General features: G+C 41.4%; 2 protein-coding genes across 2 annotated transcripts in view; one reads left to right on the top strand and one right to left on the bottom strand.

Moving 5' to 3' along the window:
* The window catches only part of LOC132978598 (sickle tail protein homolog), a 63,557-nt gene extending 52,429 nt beyond the window's left edge, over positions 1-11,128 (bottom strand). The window contains exon 1 of the mRNA XM_061043817.1: positions 10,498-11,128. Within this exon, the coding sequence (XP_060899800.1) occupies positions 10,498-10,768 (271 nt within the window). The 5' untranslated portion in view covers positions 10,769-11,128. The remainder of the gene's footprint in view (positions 1-10,497) is intronic.
* Positions 11,129-15,545: 4,417 nt separating this feature from the next.
* On the top strand, positions 15,546-19,737 carry LOC132978591 (E3 ubiquitin-protein ligase TRIM21-like). Its single transcript, XM_061043812.1, has 2 exons — positions 15,546-15,646; positions 17,008-19,737. The coding sequence occupies exon 2, from the start codon at positions 17,017-17,019 to the stop codon at positions 18,682-18,684; it is 1,668 nt and encodes a 555-aa protein (XP_060899795.1). The 5' UTR covers positions 15,546-15,646; positions 17,008-17,016; the 3' UTR covers positions 18,685-19,737.
* Positions 19,738-19,855: the final 118 nt, after the last annotated feature.

Raw genomic sequence — 19,855 nt, 5'->3', positions numbered from 1 at the left:
TGTGTTGTTACTACAGTGTGTTGTTACTACTGTGTGTTGTTACTACAGCAGGTTGTTACTACAGTGTGTTGTTACTACAGCCGGTTGTTACTACAGTGTGTTGTTACTACAGTGTGTTGTTACTACAGCAGGTTGTTACTACAGTGTGTTGTTACTACAGTGCGTTGTTTCTACAGCAGGTTGTTACTACAGTGTGTTGTTACTACAGCAAGTTGATACTACAGTGTGTTGTTACTACAGCAGGTTGTTACTGCAGCGGGTTGTTACTACTGTGTGTTGTTACTACAGTGTGTTGTTACTACAGTGTGTTGTTACTACAGTGCATTGTTACTACAGCAGGTTGTTACTACAGTGTGTTGTTACTACTGTGTGTTGTTACTACAGTGTGTTGTTACTACAGCAGGTTGTTTCTACAGTGTGTTGTTACTACAGTGCATTGTTACTACAGCAGGTTGTTACTACAGTGTTGTTACTACAGCAGGTTGTTACTACACTGTGTTGTTACTACACTGTGTTGTTACTACACTGTGTTGTTACTCCAGCAGGTTGTTACTCCAGCAGGTTGTTACTCCAGCAGGTTGTTACTACAGTGTGTTGTTACTACAGTGTGTTGTTACTACAGCAGGTTGTTACTACAGTGTGTTGTTACTACAGTAGGTTGTTACTACAGTGTGTTGTTACTACAGCAGGTTGTTACTACAGCCGGTTGTTACTGCAGCGGGTCGTTACTACAGTAGGTCGTTACTACAGTGTGTTGTTACTACAGCCGGTTGTTACTACAATGTGTTGTTACTACAGCAGGTTGTTACTACAGCCGGTTGTTACTGCAGCGGGTTGTTACTACAGTGTGTTGTTAGTACAGTAGGTTGTTACTACAGTGTGTTGTTACTACAGTAGGTTGTTACTACAGTGTGTTGTTACTACAGTAGGTTGTTACTACAGTGTGTTGTTACTACAGTAGGTTGTTACTACAGTGTGTTGTTACTGCAGCGGGTTGTTACTACAGTGTGTTGTTACTACAGTAGGTTGTTACTACAGTGTGTTGTTACTACAGTAGGTTGTTACTACAGTGTGTTGTTAGTACAGCAGGTTGTTACTACAGTGTGTTGTTAGTACAGCAGGTTGTTACTACAGTGTGTTGTTACTACAGTGTGTTGTTACTACAGTAGGTTGTTACTACAGTGTGTTGTTACTACACCGTTGTTACTACTGTGTGTTGTTACTACAGTGTGTTGTTACTACTGTGTGTTGTTACTACAGTGTGTTGTTACTACAGCAGGTTGTTACAGCTGGTTGCTGGTTACATGAGTGACTGCTGTTTTTATATCTGCTTACCTTCAAGAACACATTAAATCAAAAATCTGCGTGAGCACGCTCTCAGAGAGCTGTGCAGCTGTGGCTGCAGGTTTTCTCAGTTGAGTGGATGTGATATTTGTTGGATGTTGATCTTAACAGCTTTATGCTAATCGCTTTAAAGTGTCACAGCCACAGATATTCTCTTGACCTCTGTGATGAGAAGAAAAGTTGTGTTTGTGATCAGAAGTCCCAGAGACACAGACTCTTTAGAGGCAACAGTCATTTAAATACATCTTCTGTATCATCAGTCTCAACTTCCCTTGTTTTTTAAAATGCATTTTTAAATATAAGAACATTATTTAGTTATGTTTATAATCTGGAAATACAATAATCCATACAATTATATTATACATTTTAATAAAGTATAAGTGCTGAAGACATGTGTGCAAGACAGACATTTCAGTTTTTTGTCTTATATGTCCGTTACAATCAAATGAAATTCTGTGTAGAAAGCTCAAATTAGTTTATTTCCATCTTTCTTTTGCTGCCTCTAGAGAAACATCAAATAAATCTAATGAGAAGAAATACCACCAGAGAAGAGTGAAGAGCAGAGGAGGAGAATTATAGGTCTGCTTGAGCTGCTGCTGCTGTTCACGGTGCTGTTTGACCAAGTTCATGCCTGGTGGCTCTGAGTGTGTGTGTGTGTGTGTGTGTGTGTATGTGTGTGTGTGTGTGTGTGTGTGTGTGTGTGTGTGTGTGTGTGTAACAGCTCAGCAGCTGGAAAGAGACGGGAAAGCCATGGGAAGTAGTATTTCTGCTTGTTAAACAAACACAAACACAGACACGAACATGCACACATAAACATGACTGTGGTGCTGGTCTTGTTGCAGATCTCTGTAAGACGTTTTCAGCCGTCTATTTAGTGAGAGTTTGACAAAACCACAACATTATCATATTTTATGTTGATTCATCACGAGGAGAGACAGACCTCCAGTCATCAGAATCATTAATGGACGTATGTGACACAAAGTACACACAATCCAAAAGCACGACTCCACAGGGGCAGAGTAATATCAGGCAGGTTTATTTACAGTCCGGTTTGGTACACAGAAAGTCCAAATCTCCCAGGGAAACAGATCCAGAGGAGCAGGAAAAGGCATGGTCAAGAAAACAGGCAGAAATCAAACACTGATAAAGTCATTAACATGAGGGAGGGAACACGGACGATTAAATACACAGAGAATCAGAAGATAACAAGATGCAAGTTGGTTCAATCGGGGCAGGGCCGACACACAAGGTGGCAAACACGAGGAGCAGGATCTAGAAGACAAAGACAAGGGTGAGTAATAAAATAAAACAGGACATGACAAAATACTGAAAACATGAACTAACAAAACACAGCTTGTGTGCCACCCCACTCTCTTTTCCTGTTTCTAAAAAGTTTCACTCACGGTTCTGTTGGATCATAATCCATGCATTTCAGAAGAGACCTGACAGGTCTCTCTCCACCTGCAGAACATGTGTCTGCAGGGTAGAGAGCAGGGACAGATTGTCCTCTAGTTCAGTGTTTTTCAACCTTTTTTTGAGGCACGGCACACTTTTCGATTTAAGAAAAATTCCAGGGCACACTACAAACCAAAAGTGTTACAAAATGACACATTACAGCCTAATGCAGTACATGTATCCACAGTTTAGTTTATAAATGGATTCATTCTCCCTCAGTGTGAAACCTTGGCCTGTTTCGACGTACACAGAGCTGATTTCCTGAAGAAAAGTACCCTCATTCAACAGCTCCCAGTCACCACTCATACTAGGCATCTCATCTGGGTTAGAAGTTTTACCAGGACCTTGGTCAGAGTCTGCACTTTTCCTTTTCAAATATTTATCCATAGCTGTCGCACTTCTCGTCAACGTCACATTCATCATGCAGACTAAACATGCATCACTAATTCTGTTGTCTTATTAAGTTAATTGATGTACTCCCTACTGCCACCCACTGACATGGAGGAGTTTTACTCTCCTAGCCACTACATTGCTGGCACTAGCGCTGAACAATTAAGTGCAGTGACTAAATAATATAATTTTGGACCTATTAAAGAGGACATATAATCCCCCTTCTCCACCTTTTCAAACAGTCCCCTATTGTGTCCCATTTAAGTGAAATTAGATCATTTCATACTGCACACCTGACGATCTCTCACGGCACGGAGAGAAAAACTTTGTAAAACTCCTTCCAGGGTGAAGATTTACAGAAACTCCCTTTAAGGTGTTTCTGTGTAGACGAGGAAAACAAGAGTTTTGGGCTTGTAATGGCACGCTGTGCTCTGGTTTCTCCTCCGCTTGATGTCATCGTGCGACGCTGTCACTTTCATTTACATGAGATTAGTGCGATGGCAGATGTAACCAAACTAGTGCTCCCACTATGATGATGGGCAGAGGCACCTGAATGGACAACTTTGTATTAGAAATCGTCTCTGCAGAGGAAATGCCGAGAACATTTTAGGCATGTCACGGATATTGTTTTTGACTTAGCATGCTCATGACAGCTGTAACAGTGCGTTCTGCGTTTTCATGTGCACTAAAATGTTTTTGAGAACTGGACGGGATTATTTATTTAAACGCAGGAGGAAAACCTCAGTTTTAAAAAATAGCCCTCTTCTTGTCGACTAGGCCTTAGATGGCGATCTAAACACTGCATTGATAACCATCATCTTAAAACTGGCTGCACAACTCCGCCTCAGTTGTACGTTTACTTCACCACTTTGTTCAGGATGATATTTGTTTCCCATCTCTGGAGCTATGAGTGACAGCTGGTCTCAGTCATGATGAGCGGATGAACAGCTCTGACTGTGAACTTAGTGCCAGTTGAAAGTCTACACCCAGAATGTGAGACAGACTACATTTCTTCAGGTTTTTTCAAGGAAGAAAATAAAACCTCGAAGCAATTCAACAGCTTTTTCAGAAGAACAGTTTGCCTCCTGTGACGAGGTGCATATTACTTCTGATATTCTCACATTCATCTGAAGAGAAGCCAAAGTGTTCTGACATCACATTTGAACCTCAGACACATTTTGTTTAGCAAACTATTTGATTTCAGTTCTCAGCCCCAACCCTGTCTTTTGTCTGCTGTCCTGACGCGCTGTTCTCCTCTGACTGCTCGGTCCTGATGTTTAGAAAGATTATCTCTCTGAAGATCTATCAACACACATCTTGTTTAAACTTCCCTCCGTTAGAGAAGAACTTCCTCCTTGCCCTAATGCCAAAAGCTCTCCATGCTGAGCATCCTCAGCTTCATCAGAATCAGAATCAGAATCAGAATCAGAATCAGAATCAGAATCAGAATCTGGGTTTATTGCCAAGTACATTTACACATACAAGGAATTTGACTTGGTGTATTGGTGCTAAACAATTTACAAGGAAATAAAGCAGAACTAGCAACAACTTAAATAATACAGAATAAGAAGATATACAATATATAAAATATAATTCAAAAATGTAAAATATAAAAAATAAAAATATAAAAAATAAAAAACACAAAATGTACAAAAGGTGTAATGTTTGAGCTGTGCAGTGAACTATGAGACAAAAATCATCCTACACATTCTTCTTCAAACATTACATTGGTTTATTTGTTTACGAACTCCCTAATTCACTCTTTCACTGGTAAACATTTCATACAATTAAAAAGGTTTCATTTATCAACATAGTTAGTCTGTCTTTACAACAGCAATCGTCTCAGAGATATAAAAACCTGGATTGTCCACAATTTCTCTCCACAACAGCACAACTGGAGCAGTGCCTTTTGGCCTTTAAACTGCTCTCAAATAACTTAGGTCACCTGTCCACTTCCATTAAGCCCTCTGCTAACAGCCTGGGTTTAGTTTTGACAGTGCTTTTTTTGTAAGGTTTATTTCGGGGCTTGTTATGTCTTTATTTAGAGAGAGGACAGTGGAGAGAGTCAAAAAAATTGAGACGAGAAAGAGAGTGGGCGATGACGTGGGAAAGGAGACACAGGTCGGATTCAAACCCAAGCTGCACGCCTGGAGGACTCGGACCCCCCATTGCTTTTACATTTCAAGAAGCAGATGAAGCAACAGAGTCCGCTACACAACGCTATAATGAGAATATTTACCTTTCTATCAATGCTACATGTACTTGAAGGGAATCACAATCTGAACTAAAGAGTGGAGAAGAACATACTGGAGAACAGGAAACATAATGCAGCAGTGTAATTACATAATGTGTGGGATTAGTTACTTCTGATGGTCTCCCTGGCAACCACTACCATCAGTGTGTGAATGTGTAGGTGTGACATGCGGTGTAAAAAGTGCTTTGTGTAGTCATAAGACTAGAAAAGCGCTGTACAAGCTCAAGTCTATTTACCATTTACTTGCGGAAACTCTGGGGGAAGTCCGAGTGAATCATTCGGCTGTTTGCGTTCACATAAACTCCTCCAGCAAATATCAGGAGTTTATCTGGGGTTTTCTGCAAGTGTGAAAGCCCTTCATGTAAGCATTTGAATCTGCTCGTCCTGCGGGTGGTCTTTTCCAACTATTCTGTTTTTTGTTGTTGTTTGTTTTTTGCTCATTTAAAATTGGTTTTCATGTATTTTTTCTTATCTTTTTATACATTGTTCAGCACTCTGGTCAGCTGCTGCTGTTTTTAAATGAGCTTTATATGTGATTTTTTGATCCAACAGATGTTGCTCTTGAGCACCAGCATGAAACCAAAACAACTCGCGCTGCATTTTTGTGTTAGCATGCTAATGCTAGTGATCTTTATTATGCTCGTATCTTCACACTGCATGTAAATTTACCTGAAATGAGCGTGATCTAGAAACACAGTTAAGCAGTGAGTACAGTATGTTATTCTTCTTTTCTCTAGTCCCTCAATTAAACAACTTTTATACATGAGGGGAGGAGTCAGCCGGCCGTCCCGACGATGTAAACAAAGTGAAGATAGGACTCTGAAAACTCTGAAAACATCACAGACAGTGGGACTCGGGTGTTACACCCATTGTAGACAGTCATGACTCACAGAGTTATTTTCAGAGGATATACTTGATTTATATTATATTTAAGTATGAAAAATCACATATAAAGACTTTAACTGAGCTTTATAAATAAACTAGAGTCGACTTCACAGTCACAATAATGTGATTGATTATTAACAATATGTTATTAGTACAATTTCCTTCCAAATGACTGCCTTCTTAACAAGTGTGAATATTAAGAAGGGGATTAAAAAAGCATGCTTCATTATCTGATATCATTAGAACAGATCTATGTCCTGGAGGACTTCATGTGTTTCAGTTACGTGACTCTCTGGGACAAAAAGTAATCCTCAACATGGACTTCTATCAGCAGAAAGAAACGACACTGACAACGTCTCATCCCCCCTCTTACTGTTGCATGAACTGAATGGAAATAATGAGCTCTCTTCCCCAGAACAGAGGAGCGGGGCTGACTGGAGCACAGATACTTTTTGACTTGGTCAGAGACCTTTTTACCCTTCATCAGCGAGAAGAGCCATAATGATGATGATGATGATGATGACTCGCTGACCTTCATACTCAGGCAGCAGAGGCAGGGAGCTTTTGACCCCAAACAGAGAAAATGACAAAAGTTTTACTGTCACTAGAAGCATAGCTCTCCTCTAGGTTATTGAAGGTAGGTTAAGATTAGTAAACGTCGGGATTTCGGCTCTTTTGACAGACAGAAATGTGATTTTGGTGTGAAGTGTAGGCTGAATGAATTTAGCCCAATAAATCAGCAGATGGAGGGGCGGGGCGAGGACACCTGTCACTCATTTATAACACAAGTCAATGGTAGAGAATGCTACAACACAATAAGTCCATTTAAAGATGTTGTGTGTTTTCTTTCTTTTGGGTTCGGTGAGAGAACAGCTACATTTGTCATGATTTTGAAGCTTCATTTTACAAACTTAGAAGTTTTTTTCGTTGCTGAAATTTGGCCTGGTGGTTAATAATACATTCTTCTTTTGTATAAAAAACTAAAAAACATTTTTTCTTTTTGTTTACAGGGACCTTAATGATAGTGATGAGACTGATAATGATGATTTTGATGACGATATATTTAAATCAATGTTATACCTCTGGTCACTTAAAGCTGTTCTTTTGCACTTCCTGACGTTTCCTCCTCTCTATATCCTCACTTGTGTTGTACTTACTCTCTGATGTACAAAAGCCTCTGATGAATGAAATGTAGAATTGTATTTATAACTCCATCGCAGCCCTACATTTAAAGCTTTAGTATGTTCACATGTGAGTCAGACATGCAGCCTCATTACACAGTGTTTACACATATGTCCTCAGAAAGAGGTTAATGTGTTTTCACAGACACACACAGACAGACACACACACACACACACACACACACACACACACACACACACACACACACACACTGCTGTGGGCTCTATGACTCACTGAAGCCCGTGTGGGTAAAAGCTACATTAGCTGAACTGTATTTATTAAAATTAGGGCAGAAAGCCCCGTGTTCCTGTTGCCAGAGATCACATGACCTTCAGAAGAAACAACGTTCCCATGCTCTAGGAACTATGCTGTGCCAGACCCCCCCCCCCCCCCCCGGCCTGTTCGATGGCCTCGTCTGGCCCATGCATTTGAAACACAAGAAGTTCTTGTGTTTCAAATAGAAAGTCCTTTAAAGATGAGGTACAGCAGCTCACCTTCATGTGACCGTAGATGTTCATTTAGAGTCTGTTTACAGTTTTTAATATTTGAATGATCACTTCAGTTTTATCACGCAGTCGATAACCTTCAGTCTGCAGGTGATTCAAACACATCATCCTGTCTTCACCATGGACAACTCACTCCTCCTGTCATGTTCTGCTCACCCTGTAACGCCCTGCTCACTGCATATCTTACTTTATAACTCATTGCATATGTACCTTCTTCTCTAGGTTCAAATTAATAAAATCTAGAATCAGAATTGACAGAACTGAGGGTCTGACTAACACCTGAAACAATCAGTGTTTACATTGCATAAGGTCCTACTCAGTGGGAACAGTGTTCACTACTAAAGTGACTGGGTGTTATATATATGCACTGAAGCAGTCACAGCATAGTGTGCAGCCTGTTCTCTCCTCCCCGGCGAGCTGTACACTAAAACCAGCGCTGGTTGCCTGAAGCCAAAGTCAGCTGTCTCTGATTCATTAAGCTGCCTGACCTTTTCTAGGCTTTGACGACTGTATCCTCCAAAGCTTATGTCACAGTGTATATTAAGTACTTCCAAACATTGTATTATTTAACTTTCACCAAAGAGCATATGAGATAACAGAGTCTAACACAGATTATATGTGCTAGCATCATTTCAGCAAAGATTATATGGATGATTATATTTTTAACACAAATCTAGTCTTGCTGTTTAACCTTCACACATTATATTTACTGTATATCAACCGTACATAATGCTGTTAACTTTGCATCTTGTTAGCATAACATTAGTAATAGCTAATAGCTATCTAATAGCTCAGCTGAAGCGTTAGCACTAGTTAGCTAGCTAATCAGCCAAGGAAAAGTATCAAAGACTAACATGAAGTTTACTGAACTTTCCACATAAACTGACATAAGGATCTGTTTTCCTGTGGACTACGAGGGATCTTTTTTTGTAAGTTGAGTGTGTGTTTTGGGGTGGGGAAGTGCGGTATGTTAATCCTGCGGCTCCACCAGCCGATCTGTGCAGGCTCCAAAAATGTTTCATGTCATATGTGAGCACCTTTCACGAGGGGTATTTAGGCCTTACTGTTCTATGGAGGAGGTGAAGATGTGTTGTCCATCTTTCTTTACAATCAAAAGTTCAGAGGGGCAGTTTAATTCCTGCGGCTGGCGTGTTACTGTGGCCAACCTGTGGCGTTCAGATGAACTGCAGGACACTGTGTGTAAATAACTTCTCTTTCTCTCTACAGTCACTTCCCTGTCAGCAACGTTTTCATATTCAACACCTAGTTAAAGAAATGTAAAGCCTCTCATTGTTGTCATTAGCGGTGAGATACTAACAAGTTGTAAATGAAAAACAGACTGGCTCATACTGAATCCTTGTTGCTATGGTTACTTACTTAAGACACAGGCTGATAAGCATTCATTTTGAACAGTAAACAGGAGGTTACAACAGAGCTACTTCAAAGAGGTTCCGTGTCAGGAAGTACACTCCCTGCAGCCAATCAGATTCCAGCTTTCACGCAGACCGTGCATTGAAGTAAAACATCTTGAGTGTATCAGAGCAGAGAGGTCAGAGGTCAGAGTGTCAGTAAATGCCAGTGAAGTAGAGAGTGCCTGCTGCTGACTAACACAGTGAGTCCGACATGATCAGAGTTCATGCATGAACAGAAAGTGATTTTCTAACTGCATCTTTCAACCAACGTTAACAAGGGGAATTCTTAAATATCAATTTGTATGTTAGTCAGAGATCATGTCATACTTGAAGTTTTTGTATGATGAATATATGCCTGAAATAAAAAAACATTCAGAAGGTTTTTTGATGTTTAAATGCCACCAAGCTTCATTACTTTAAATGTCACATTTCTCTCGCTGTCACATGAAATTAATCACATTATGTTGCACAGACATTAAGTTTGAGCAGAAGAGGACAAAACATTCCCCCTCGGTCTCAATCAAAAAGGTTAAAAACTTTTAACTATTTATTTTATTATATAAGATTGTTCCCAGCATCGTCTAATTCTCCCATTTCTCCCACAGTTCATGAATCCACTGTCAGCAGATGAATCAACATAAATACCCAAACACACCACATGAAACACAGAACATGCTGAGTTACGTTTCACCGCTCGGATCATTTTGATTTTTTTTTTCCTACTAATTCATCCTTTTTTTTAATTTTAGAAATTTCTACATTAAATCACAACAAGCAGGTTTCCTCTATGTCTGGAAGAAAGCTGGAGCGTCCCCCAAGTTAGCAAAACACTGAACTCTTCATGTCTTCATGAATGTTACAGATACCCGCTGACATGATGGCATCTTTTCTCTTTTATGACACAAAACCCAGAAGTTAAAGTCAACTCCCGCGACATGAGCGCTAGTAAATGACTGAAGCCCTTCAATAAATGGTTGTTTCAAGAGGTGAAGCTTCTACCAGACATCTGACTGAACATAATTAAAATATAATGTTTGCTTCTTTGAGAACCTGGTGGAAGGCTTCTTACCTTTGCTGGGGTTATGTCCTGTAAACTCAGTGCCGTCCTGCAGGGCTGCAGCTTGTGTCCGCCCATTAGATCCTTGCCTCAATCCAGCAGAGGAAGTCTGGCTCTGGGCTGGTAAGACTCTCTGGACCAAGTTCCCCTCACTGCCTGCCCTCATCAGCCTCTCTCCGATACGGAGCATGCATGAGCGATTCCCCTGCAGCTCCTTTCTCACGCAGGTGCCTGTAGACCCGGCTGATCCGGGTCGCCCCAGACGAGGAGAGGACTTGGACATCTTCCCTGCTGGGCTTAGCAGAGCGCTGGTTAGATACTCCAGGGTTAGTCCAGATCTCTGTTTAATAATTTAGCTGTGCTTGCTTCTTCTTAGCGTGTCTCTTTTTCCCCCTGCTGCTCTCCTTCTTCATCCCTGTCGTCCGTGAACCAGTTGACTTTCCCCCCGTGTTAGCAGCAGTGATCACTGCTCATGGAGCGTGAAGCCAGTTCATACTTCCTTCGTCTTTCGGCTGCTGTCTTCCTGTGAGCCGTGTTCTCCCTCTGAGCCTGAACTCCTCTGGGAGAGCTCGTTCTCCCTGCACACACTCCTCTTTCTCTCTGACATCTCCTGCTCCTTCTCCTCTCCCTCTCTTCTTCTCACTGTGACACACATCTTCTCCTTTTTGTGTCCTTCTGTTGCTCTTGTCTCAGCTGTGTTTTGCTGTTCACATGATGTCCCTGCTGCTGTCAGTTTAGCTAATCTGTGTTGATGTCTCAACCCTCACATTTAACTAAGACTGTCATCTTCATTCCCTTCATGTTTTTCTGCCCCTTTTAAGAATCTTCTCTCAAAGTTCACCTGCTCTTTAATCATCAGCGTCCAGCGGTGGGGATTATTTCATCTGGATGTTGAATTACTCTGTAACCAAATTGAAAGAGTTGACATGGAGGCATCCAAATCCACGACTACAGATCTCTAGTTGTTCACACTTCGATTCTAGATTTTGCCTTTTCTGGAGAAACAAATTTGTCACATTGTGCAAAGGAATAAGAATTGATGTGTGTGTGTGTGTGTGTGTGTGTGTGTGTGTGTGTGTGTGTGTGTGTGTGTGTGTGTGTGTGTGTGTGTGTGTGCGTGCGTGCGTGCGAGTGTGTGTGTGTGTGTGTGTGTGTGTGTGTATAGGAGGGTTGTGAATTCTCTGAGGAAGGTGGAAAACGGAACCCCTCAAGGAAGCATCATTAGTCCTCTCCTTTTCAACGTTCCAGTGAAGAATATATTCAAAGCATCTGGTGTTTCCCTGTTTGCAGAGGATGGAAACATCTGGAAACGAGGGAGGAAGCTCAACCATATAACTACAACCAAACTCAGGCAGCTTTTGGAGAAAATGGTTGAGTGGGATTTAAAATATTGATTGACAAGACTAAATGTTAAATGGACTTAAGCTTGTCTAGTTCTTTTCTGGTCTTCTGATTACTCAAAGCTCTTCTACCTTCACACCACCCATTCACACGCTGATGGCAGAGCTTTCCATGTAGCGTGACTGAGTAGTCTCCTAACCGGAAGGTTGGGGTTCGATCCCCACTCTTGCAGCTACATGTCCTATGTGTCCTTGGGCAAGACACTTAACCCCAATTTGCTGCCACTGCTACGTCGGCTGTGTATGAATGGATGAGTTAATACTGATGGACTCTTTACTCAGCAGCCTCTACCATCAGTGTGTGAATGTGTATGAATGGATGAGTTAATACTGATGGTCTCTTTACTCAGCAGCCTCTACCATCAGTGTGTGAATGTGTATGAATGGATGAGTTAATACTGATGGACTCTTTACACAGCAGCCTCTACCATCAGTGTGTGAATGTGTATGAATGGATGAGTTAATACTGATGGACTCTTTACTCAGCAGCCTCTACCATCAGTGTGTGAATATGTATGAATGGATGAGTTAATACTGATGGACTCTTTACTCAGCAGCCTCTACCATCAGTGTGTGAATGTGTATGAATGGATGAGTTAATACTGACGGACTCTTTACTCAGCAGCCTCTACCATCAGTGTGTGAATGTGTATGAATGGATGAGTTAATGCTGATGGACTCTTTACTCAGCAGCCTCTACCATCAGTGTGTGAATGTGTATGAATGGATGAGTTAATACTGATGATCACTTTACACAGCAGCCTCTACCATCAGTGTGTGAATGTGTATGAATGGATGAGTTAACACTGATGGACTCTTTACTCAGCAGCCTCTACCATCAGTGTGTGAATGTGTATGAATGGATGAGTTAATACTGATGGACTCTTTACTCAGCAGCCTCTACCATCAGTGTGTGAATGTGTATGAATGGATGAGTTAATACTGATGGACTCTTTACTCAGCAGCCTCTACCATCAGTGTGTGAATGTGTATGAATGGATGAGTTAATACTGATGATCACTTTACACAGCAGCCTCTACCATCAGTGTGTGAATGTGTGTGAATGGAGTGACTTCAGCCATCTGTTCCTGCAGGAGGCTCCAGAGGCTCATCGGCAGCAGCCGCCATGCTGGAAATCCTGTCTCAGCCCAACTTTGAGTCAACCTAATGACAGGCTGAGAGCTGGAGTTTAGGCGGGTTTTAAACCTCCTGACAAACCGTTATATCACGGCCACCTGTCAATCATATCAGCTACACGCCTAACTATGAATAACAAGTATTGTTTTCAAAATCAGCACAGAGCTGTTTTGAAAAATTCCCCTCCCCCACCTCGTAGAGTGTGTGCCCATGATGACAGTAACTAATCTGTAAACATGTTCATTTATGCTGTAAAAACAGGCTTTCTTTTTTTTTTTTTTTCTTTTGTTGGCGCGCGCCCCAACCAAAAAATGGCTCCCTGGACAAAATGTTTGGAGCTAAAAAGCTACCTGGAGAGTAGCTTTGACTTTTGGGGGACCCCGACCATAACATCTCATAACATAACTGTGTTCCAGGGACAAAATGTATCTCTGAGGACAGTTTGTGTATAGAGTTATGAACATATACCACTCTGTACATTTCTCCAATTTTCATATTTCTCTACCAAAACTCCATAGTGCACCTTTAATTTAGCAAAGATTTCCACCTTCTGGGAAATTCTTCTATAACATTTTTTTATTCCGGGGCCAAACAGCCACACTAATATCCCATATTGCATGTAGAATTACAGCTGGTAATGCGACAGTCATCATGACTTTATGTCATTAATTATTGTTCAGTTTTGTCCATTGTTTATTTCAATGTTTTGATTTCATTTCCTGATTTATTTTGTCTTGTTTTGTCTTGTGTGTTGCTTGTTTGCTTTTTGTGTATTTTTGTTGCATTTATTTCCAAGTTTAGTCTTGTATGTATTTCCTGTTTTATTTTGTAATTCTTTCCCCTGTGTATCATATCGTATGTTACTTCCTCCCTTCATGTGTTTCCCACATTTGTTTTTAATGGGTGCATCGGAATTGCAAAGTGCCTACACCATATGACAGTAGATAGACCCTTCTCTCTGTGTTGTATCCTGTTAGGACATACTGTTCAGTAGATCAATATTTGTTCTTACTTCGTCTGATTCATTCAGGGTGGAAGTGGCGCCATTAGCCCGCCTCATGTTATTTACACTCTGACTCAGATGTGATCTGCACGATGGCTCAGTAAATAATACAAAACTTCACATTGCATGGAAACAATTTAACAACTTAACATTTGAAGACTCATCTATCCTTGTTTTGATATTTTTTATCCTCGTTTGTTTTGATTTGGAGGCGCAAGTGAAGAGACATTTTACATTTAATTTCGCACAGCATTGTGGGAGTTAAAACACAACTCGAAAGCCATCGTAAAAAGGGATCACAATCAGACCGAACCACACAAAGATACCACCACTAATCTTTGTTGATTCTTTGAATCATGAAAACTAACTAACTAGTAAGACTCATAAAGCCATCTCTAGTGGACCTTTCTGCTCTTAACTTGTAAAAACCTTTTATCCTATATATCTCTTTCTAGTTTACTAGTGGACATTTAGGCTCACTAGTAAACTAGAAGACACACAATTTATCTTTCTAGTTAACTAGTAGATATTTTTCACCTCACTAGTTAACATTTAGGAATTTTTGCTGTCTACTAGTTTACTAATAAATATTTTAACATTCTACTAGTAAACTAGTTCGGACAAAGACGTACAGGAAATCGAGCTTTGATACCAGGGACACCTAATTCTACAATTCACTTAGCAGACTCTTTTATCCAAAGCGACGTACATCAGAGAGTAAGTACAACACAAGCAAGGATCTAGAAAAAAGGGAACAATGTCAGTAAGAGCAAACGATCAGCTTTGAGTCTGACTGGACACACAGGTGCTGACAGGAAGTGACCAGAGTCAAAGCACAACATTGAGGGCAGTTCTTGAGAGCTCTAATCAGTATAGAAACCATCTTATAAGTCATCGTTATCAAACAAAAACCATCGTCATTACCATCATCATCATCATCAATAATATGGAGACCATCATCATTAATTTAGTAGGTATTCATGAAAGAGCTGGGTCTTTCTATGTTAATATATAATGTAATCACCTTTCCATAGGAGTTTGCCATCAGCTGGGCTGTTGTACTTCCTCATTGAAAGACTGAAAACCAGTTTAGCCTGGTGTACTGCAGAGTAACCACCAACAGTCATACTGCATACTTCTATTAACCACAATACCCAGAATGCAGTATATTGTGTTTGACATAAGGCTATACAGCAGGTTGTTTTGAAAACAGTCTCTGTTCCTAGAATATGTCCACCTCCCTGTGTTCACATCTCATCTTTTGTACATTTCCCTTCTTTGCTCGAGTGTTTTAGATGGTTCTTTTGTTAGACAATCATTTACCTGAACTTTGAAATAAGTAAGCTTAAGCTTAAAGCCTTTTTTTTTTTTTTTACACATTTTGACACTTTAAAATCAGAAGATTATCAAGTGTTCTCTCTGTTATCAACAAAGTCATGCACCAATCATAACAAAGCAGGAGAGCAAACATGTTCTTTGAATGACTCACAGACAGTTTACAGGAATGAGGAGGCGTGGTACTGAAACACTTCCTTGTTCAAAAGTGCGAAACTGAAACTGCTGTGAGTCTCTGAGGATTCACGAACCAGGACCTTCAGGCTGTTCTTTTCATCGTTTTCAGGTATGATCAGGGATGGGTACCGAATAGGTATACGAGATTGTTCCGGTACCGGGAGTACCGTTAAGCTTATGGAGAAAAACAAATACATGCTCTTGTATACGTTAGTTCATCTTATTTCATTCAGGGCTTTCCATAAGCACTGCTGTCGGCAAAACAGCCGACGAGTCACTCAGTTACAGCCTGCTTCTTTTTATCTTGTTAAATGTCATTAAATAGTTTACATTAACGAGCTGCGGCTCGCAAATTCCTGTACATTATGGCACACTCCTCCGTTGTGTCCTCGTCTCTAGTGATGGAAAGTTCGGCTCTTTTCAGAGAGCCGGCTCTTTTGGCTCAGCTCCCAAAAAAGAGCCAGCTCTTTCGACTCCCAAACGGCTCTTAATTTAGGCTCTTTTGTAGCCTAAACTTTGCAAAAATAAATGGTTTGTGTGTTGAAAACCCTTTTGCGTGCATTTATTCTGTTAGAAAAACATTCTTACTCTTGTTTAATATTTTAATCAAACTTTTTAATTGCACAAATACAAAAAACTGCAAACAAATCCACAGAACAGAACCAGAACTCTTTAATCAAACATTATGAATGTCCTCAGTGCAGGTTGGCTTTGCGAAAAATTAGATGCCTCAGCTTGGATGGGCTGATGCGATTTCTTCTTACTGTAAGTATCTGCCCTGTTTTTGAGAAGATTCTCTCAGAAGGAAAAGATGTTGCCACAATACACAGTCTCCCCTCCATCACCTTCACCAGGCGTGGGAAGACTGAGGCCTTGGCCTGCCACCAGGTCAGTGGGTCTTCTTCTCGTTAGATGAGGGACTCCTCAAGATAGGATCTCACCTCCATTACAGCATCAGCTGTAGGATTTCTCCTAGCACCATCTCCTGTAGCTCTTTCATCAAAGAGCCTCCAAACAGGTTTAGAGGTTTAGAATTTTTCAGTCCATAGCTGAACAAAGAGCTACAACCAATTCCTTTACTTTCTGCACGGTTACTGGCCATGCTGGCCAATCAAAACAAAGTTCTGCCATGAGCAGAGCTGGGGCTAACCCACTGTGAGAGCTAAGCAGTGAAAGGAAAAAACTGGGAGCCGGCTCTCACTCGATGAGAGTTGGCTCTTCTGATTCACTACAAAGCATCGGCTCTCAGAGCCGCATCTTTTGAGCATGACACATCACTAGTGCGTGTCGACCCCTCCACTCTGTGCATTATTTTCTACTTTGTTGGGCCAGAATCTTAAAACTCCAGGAGAGATGTCCTCGCTTCTCCAGGGTCTGAATAAGCTGAAACAAATGTAAGATGTCTTTATATAATGATGTTTAATATGATTCAATGTGTGTAGTAATTTCACTTTCACTTTTGTTCTCTAGTGTGTCGTCATGTCGGCTACCGGCTGTGTTCTGTTTGAGGAGCAGTTTCTGTGCTGCATCTGTTTGGATGTTTTCAATGATCCAGTCACCATCCCTTGTGGACACAACTTCTGCAAAATGTGCATCACGCAGAACTGGACCGTTAACAACGCACAGTACCGTTGTCCTATGTGTAAAAAAGAATTTAAAACCAGACCTGAGCTGTCCGTCAACACGTTCATATCTGAGATGGCTGCTGAGTTCAAACAGTCTGCTGGGAAAAAAAACCAAAGAGAATTAGTGATAAAAGCTGCCAGACCTGGAGAAGTCTCCTGTGACGTCTGCACTGGAACCAAACTGAAGGCCATGAAGTCGTGTTTGACATGTTTAGCCTCCTACTGTGGGATCCACATAGACTCTCATATGGCCACTGATTCCCTTAAGAGACATCTGCTGACCGATCCTGTGGGGAACATGGAGGCCAGGATGTGTCCAAAGCACAAAAAGACACTGGAGCTGTTCTGTACGACTGATCAGATCTGTGTGTGCGCTCACTGCACATGTTCAGAACATGTGGGTCACAAAATGTCGTCTCTGAAAGACGAATTTGAAGCAAAGAAGGCCAAGCTGGAGCAGGTAGACGCTGACATTCAGCAGATGATCCAAGAGAGAAAACAAAAGATCGGTCAAATGAAACTTTTAAAAACACACAGTAAGAACGACGCAGAGAGCGAGATAGCCGACGGCGTCCGCATCTTCACACTCCTGATGCAGACCGCGGAGAAAAGCCTGAACGATCTCATCGAGACGATTGAAGAGAGGCAGAAGACGATGGAGCGAGAGACGGACGGTTTCATCCAGAAACTGGAACAAGAAATCTCTGCGCTGATGAAGAGAACTGCTGAGACCAGGAAGCTCACAAGCTCTCAGGACCATCTTCTCCTCCTGCAGACCTACAGATCCATGACCTCTGACCCCAGCACCAAGAACTCCACTGAAGTCAGCGTCTGCCCCCCGGACTACCAGGGCACTGTGGTGAAAGCTGTGGCTGAGCTGGAGGAGATTTTAAGCAGAGAGAAGCAGCAGCTGCTCCATGAGGCCAGCCTGAAGAGGGCTCAGCGGTACCCGGTCGATGTGGTTCTTGACCCTCATTCAGCCAATCTGTGGCTCGTCCTGTCTGATGATAACAAACAGGTGAGGTATGATGAGGTGAGGAGGGAGCTGCCTGACAACCCACACAGATTCTCTCATTATGCCAACGTCGTAGCACAGCAGAGTTTCTCTTCAGGACGGTTTTACTACGAGGTCCAGGTGACCGGGAAGACAAACTGGACTCTGGGACTGGTCAAGGAGTCGGGCAACAGGAAAGGAATTATCCCATTAAGCCCAGGGCACGGATACTGGTCTATGGGCTTAAGGAATGGAAACCAGTACCTGATTCTCTCCAGCCCTGTTGTCAGCCTCAGCCTGGACTCCCAGCCCCAGAGGGTGGGAGTGTTTGTGAGCTACGAGGAGGGGCTGGTCTCCTTTTATGACGTGGATTCTGCGGTTTGTCTCTACTCCTTCACGGGCTGCAGCTTCACAGAGACACTCCGTCCTTTCTTCAGTCCTGGTCTTTCTTACGGAGGAGCGAACTCTGCCCCCCTGATCATTTTACCTCTCAGAATAACTGATTCAAGTGTTTCATTTAGTTTATAAAAATATTTTATTTTTATTTTTAGTCGAGGAAATCAAATGTTGTTGCATTGTGTGTATATATGAGGTCTTTTTGAATTTCCATCAGGATCAATACACTATTTATTTATCCATCTATCTATTGCTGGGGGTGTGGAGTCATACCCAAAAACTGTAAATATTACTGGACGAAGCATGAGTGACCATCTGTTCCTGCAGGGGGCGCTGACTCAGCCTAACTTTGAGTCGACCTAACGACAGGCTGAGAGCTGGAGCTGAGGCGGGTTTTAAGCCTCCTGACAAACCGTTACACTGCGCCCACCTGTCAATCAGGTCAGCTACACGCCTAACTATGAATAACACTGTTAGTACGTATTTTCATGAATTCATTCATCTTGATCATTTTGTGGATATATCTTTGAATTGAGTAATTCTTCTTTTAGGTTTGTGAAGCTGTAATACATATGTGTAAGAGACCTCATAGCAGCAGAGTTATATTTGGATTGAAGAGTCTGTTGTGAGCTGAAAAAGGAAATGTGACTCTGAGACTGAAGAAATGTTTATGTCTGATATTTAAGAGTCAAGGTGATGTCTTCTTTCTAGCCTTTTAGAGATGAAACAAAGCAGCCAGGAATTTGTAGGCTGTACCTTCTAGTAGAATATAAGCAACACTGTGAAGATGAAGACTTTGCCAATGTTTGTCAATGATTGTGAGATCTTGGTCAGCATGGGTCAGCGATGGTCAGCCATGTGTTGTGTTTCTATGTTGTCTGACCATGGCCCGTTAATGTAAACATTTGTTACATAAGCTGCTAACCTTCATCTTTGTTCAGAGGTTGGATAGATTTGATGATTACTTTGTCACTTTCTCATAGTTACACAGCTCCTACATTTTTTTTAAAATATTTTCCATTTTTAAATTCTATTTTATATATTGTAATAGCTTCTTATACTGTATTATTTAAGTTGTTGCTAGTTCTGCTTTATTTCCTTGTTAATTGTTTAGCACCAATACACCAAGTCAAATTCCTTGTATGTGTAAATGTACTTGGCAATAAACCCAGATTCTGATTCTGATTCTGATTCTGATCCTTGTGTTGTTGTTTTGTTTGGCTCATGAAGTAAAGTGAATAAACGTGAGCAGACGGAGCTGCTCCGGTTCCTTCTCTCCTTCTTCAGATGTTCTCTGTGCAGA

Source organism: Labrus mixtus, chromosome 8 (assembly GCF_963584025.1).
Source record: "Labrus mixtus chromosome 8, fLabMix1.1, whole genome shotgun sequence".
In the NCBI taxonomy this organism is placed as follows: Eukaryota; Metazoa; Chordata; class Actinopteri; order Labriformes; family Labridae; genus Labrus; species Labrus mixtus.
The sequence above is the reverse complement of the archived record's forward strand: the minus strand, read 5'-3'. Positions and strand labels throughout refer to the sequence as shown.